This window comes from Suricata suricatta, chromosome 16 (genome assembly GCF_006229205.1).
Source record: "Suricata suricatta isolate VVHF042 chromosome 16, meerkat_22Aug2017_6uvM2_HiC, whole genome shotgun sequence".
Taxonomy (NCBI): Eukaryota; Metazoa; Chordata; class Mammalia; order Carnivora; family Herpestidae; genus Suricata; species Suricata suricatta.
The window spans coordinates 26,101,971-26,106,108 of NC_043715.1; the positions used below are offsets into that span (position 1 = coordinate 26,101,971).

The 4,138-nt window shown below is 55.5% G+C and overlaps 1 protein-coding gene across 1 annotated transcript in view; it reads right to left on the minus strand.

Annotated features, from left to right (window-relative positions):
• Positions 1-1,750: 1,750 nt before the first annotated feature.
• Positions 1,751-4,138, minus strand: part of CX3CL1 (C-X3-C motif chemokine ligand 1) — an 11,884-nt gene continuing 9,496 nt past the window's right edge. Inside the window, 1 exon segment of the mRNA XM_029926059.1 lies at positions 1,751-4,138. This exon segment is cut by the window's right edge and continues 101 nt beyond it. Coding sequence (XP_029781919.1) covers positions 3,791-4,138 — 348 coding nt within the window. The 3' untranslated portion in view covers positions 1,751-3,790.

A 4,138-nucleotide genomic window follows, 5' to 3' on the forward strand; every position in this document is an offset into this window, starting at 1 on the left:
TCCAGGATCCCCAGGAACCTGCTCTGGACTGAGCCAGAATCTAGGTCTCTCCCACTCTTCATCCTCTTCTGGAGCAAGAGGGGTTTAAACCTCACCTAACAATGTGATTAAAAACAAAACAAAGCAGGGACAAATATTTTCATTGCAAAGCCTCTGGCGGTGCTCCGTGTTGCCGGAAGGATGGGGTCCGAGGGGCTGGAGGCCTGTGACCTCACCTCGGAGTTCCTGCTCGGGTATGGAATGGGCAAAAGCAGGAGGACGTGGGTTTGGGGGGCTTGCTGCTAAGGGACGTACTAGAATGTGCTGCTTGTACGGGGGCAGCAGCCTCAGAGCCGCACAGGAATCCCAAACCCACATGCCTGTGGGGTTTGGCAGGTGGTAAAATGAAGGAGAAAGCCACGTGCCCATTGTGATCTGTCTTTCATTGTCCCACTTTTGAGACTTGGGCTTGGACAAAAATATCCTTGCTCTAAGAAAAACGAGAGAAGGGTGATGATAAATGGTAGCCCACATGGTCACAGGCTCCAGGAGCACTAAGGGGTTGAAGGGATGTTAGAGAATGGAGTGGGGGGGTGTCTCACCCTGGCCTGCCCCATCTCAAGAGGAAGCTGCTGCTAGGCCTGACCCACTGACCTCCCGGTGGGGCCAGACCTTCTGAGAGAACAGGGAAGAATAGGTTTGTGTGTGTAATTTCCTGATTTTTGAATGTTGCCTCTAATTTTTCAAAACACCATGTATGTATCTAATCTAAAACGCCATTGGTGGGGTGCCCGGGTGACTCAGTTGGTTAAGCAGCCGACTTCAGCTCAGGTCATGATCTTGCAGTTTGTGGGTTTGAGCCCCGAGTCGGGCTCTGTGCTGACAGCTCAGAGCCTGGAGCCTGTCTTTGGATTCTGTATCTCCTTCTCTTTCTGACCCTCCCCTGCTCACGCTGTCTCTCTCTCTCTCAAAAATAAATAAAACATTAAATTTTTTTTAAAAAATGCCATTGATTGTAGGGCATTTTGCTATTTAATAAACTACTAATAAACAAAAAAAAAAAAGACCTGTCAATTAAATTATGACAAGCCATGGGACAAATCCCAATTCCAAAGATGTCACAATATAAAAAAAAAATTGCATCTCAGAATCCATGAAATATTGTGTAATAGGCTGGACTTGATCTGTGGAAACTTGTGCAGTTCCCAATCTACACAACTGTACACAGCAGCTCTTATGATGCCACCCTGGGACACTGGATGGCTTAGGGGCCACCAGGAGGTTTGTGTTTGGGTCCTATCTGTGAACACCCAAGTCCCTTGGGAGGTAATCCCTCTTTGATCTTTATCTGGACCAGCAATGAGGCAAGGTAGCAAAGAAGAAAACGTGGCCCACTTTGCGCCCATGGCTCATCAGATCACTCATGGTGCCACCAAAGCCTCCGAGATGGAGGTTTAGTAGGCGTGGGGAAGCATGGGAATGGTTTTGTAAGGGGTTCTGATTCCTGCCAGGGATGGGAGCCACTAGGAGAAGTCTCAGAGTTGATTTTACACAGGCCCAGAGAGGTGAAGGCACTGCCCAAAGTCACACAGCGGGGCAGAACGAAGCCAGGCCAGGGGCTAAGCCCTCTTCACTCCGATGCCCAGTGCTGCTTCTCCTGCTGACTGGAAAGGACTTCTCCTCAGGCAGCTGGACCCAGAGATCCTTGGCCCTTCCCTTAAGCCTTTGCCCCTGAGGCTCTCATTGCAGAGCCTGCCCTAGAGCAAGCTACTTTATTTGACTCACCACACTTTTTAATTTTATTAGTAAAATACAAAATGGCACAGACATTGGTGATAGGGTTGGAAAAAGCAAAAGGATCAACCGACTCCTTCCAAAATCCCCCCCAAATTATGCTTGTCCATGTCCTGCTTGATGGGTCAGTGGGGGGGAACTGATCAAGTCCGTGGAAGGGGGACTAGCTGCTCCCAGCTGCCTTCTCACAAAAGTAGGCGAGCCCCCTCATGGGTGCCCAGCCCCTTGAAGGCACTCCAAGCCTGAAGGAGCCCAAAAAAGTGCATTTAGACCTGCTGTCCGCCTTCCGAGCCATCAGAGTGCCCCCCACTAGAGCCAGGCCCCAACATCCCAGGTCACGTGCTGCGGGGGCCCTCTCTGGGGACCAGAGCTGTGTCTGCTTCCTCTGAGCATCTATCCACCCTGTAGAGTGTCACCCACACCTGGGGGAAGCCTGGGAGGCTCCCCAGGTGGGGGGCAAGGGTCACCCTCAGGGACAATTAGAGGGAGGTGGGGAGCTGCCCCCCAGGGACCCTGAGGGGTGAGGCCCGCAGCCCCAGCCAGGCCGCTTGAGTCTTCAGCACCCAAAAAGGGAACCCCTGATTTTGTTCCCACAACTTCCCTCCGCACAGGACGGAGTCTCTTTCAGAGGCAAACACGGAACCTCAAGTTTCAGCGGAGGACTCTGATCTCATGGAAAATGGCCCGGAGTCCTTGGTCCTGCCTGTGGTGGGCTGCAAGGGGGAGGGAAGACCGTGGAACGCAGGACAGCAGTGTTGTGATGTAGGGAGAGAGGAGGGAGGAGACCAGGCAGCAGAAGGAGCAAACGCGGGGCCTGAGTCCCTCACACAGGCCAGGAGCTGCCCCCCGCAGCCTCCCCCCTTCCTTTGCCTGAGCCTCCCTGGGAGGCCGCAGGCCTCTGTGCCTCCTAGGCCTGTCACACATCACTTGGGCTGTCTGGGGTCCCTTCGAGGGCCGTTCTCAAAGCCAGGCAGGGGCCTGCCGATCACGTACCCCAGCCCAGTCCCCACTCAGGGGCCCACAGAGCTGAATCCCTCCACCGGAGCAGGACCTGAGCTCTCCCATCTCCCTCTTGCCCCTGTTCCGAGTCACAGAGCCCACCAATGTGCCAGGCTTCACGCTGGGTGAAGATGGGCTGAGGTGTTCTGTTGTGAGGATACACCCAGGGTATGGGGAAAAGTGGGGGGTGTCTCCGGATCCGTGAGTGATGCCCGTCAGGGTACAGGATACTGTCACACATTTGCCATGACTGTTTCCTTCTACAGAGGTACGAATGTCTTGCTGGGTTGGTGGTGGGCCCGGACTAGAACCCCAGCTTCATGCTCAAAGTCAATGTCCCTCCACTGCACAGCATCAACTGAGGAGAAGAAAAACAAACCAATGCCACCAGATCACTTGGTCTCCCCTTCCCACAATGCCTAACCGAGGGCAGAGCCTTCCTGGGGGCAGTCCCAGGAAATGCCACACGAGCCTCATGCAAGAGAAGATGGGTCCCAGGCTGGGTGTGGGCTCTGTACAAGGGATGGGGGAGATAGCACCGCAGGTGGCCCGGGGTGACTGGCGACTGCAGCGGGATGGAGAGACACGATGAGGTCTGAGGGAGTGGGCAGGAGTGAAGGGGCCTGGCCTGAGGCTCATCTGTGAGCTAGGATGACAGTGGCACGGTGTGTGCATGGGGACCGGAAGGGCTGAGCAGTTGTTCAATAAATAACTGTTCACTGGGTCTGGGACTGAGTCAATGGGAACCTCTCACCAGCCAGCAGCAGAAGGTTCCTGACTTGGGGACATTGGAGTGAGTTGCAGAGGCCACCACTCCTGGCCCGGGTAGGTCAGCAAAGGTCAAGAGTGGCCCCCCAGAGTATGTCCGGGAGCTGGGAGCAGGTCCTTGTGAAAGACACTGCCTCCTTGCTCTGATCATCCCAGCTCAGGCCAGGCCCTTGGGTGAGGGTGGATGTGAGGATGGGGGACCCCAGGCAGCTGTCTGAGTTGAACAACTGGATGCAGGCAGGTGGGCCGCTCACACGGGCACCAGGACGTAGGAGTTACTGCCGCAGCTCCGGGGGACATAGCGGAGTCCCTCCACTACGTCCCCTGCCATCTTGCGGGAGCAGCCCTGGAGACTTTGATAGGCAAACATGGCCACCCCCAGGCAGAAGAGGAGGCCAAGGAAGGCCAACAGCCCTACTGCCTGCCTCCGGGTGGCTGCCTGGGAGTCAGGGACCGGAATGATGAGGTCCTTCAGCCTCTCGGGATCCACAGTGGCATGGACTGTCTCCTCAGCCTTGTGGCTCCAGCTGCCTGGGGTCACTGGCTCCCTGCTGGGATCATGCTCGGAGGAGACAGGGACCGTGGAGAGACGGGGCAT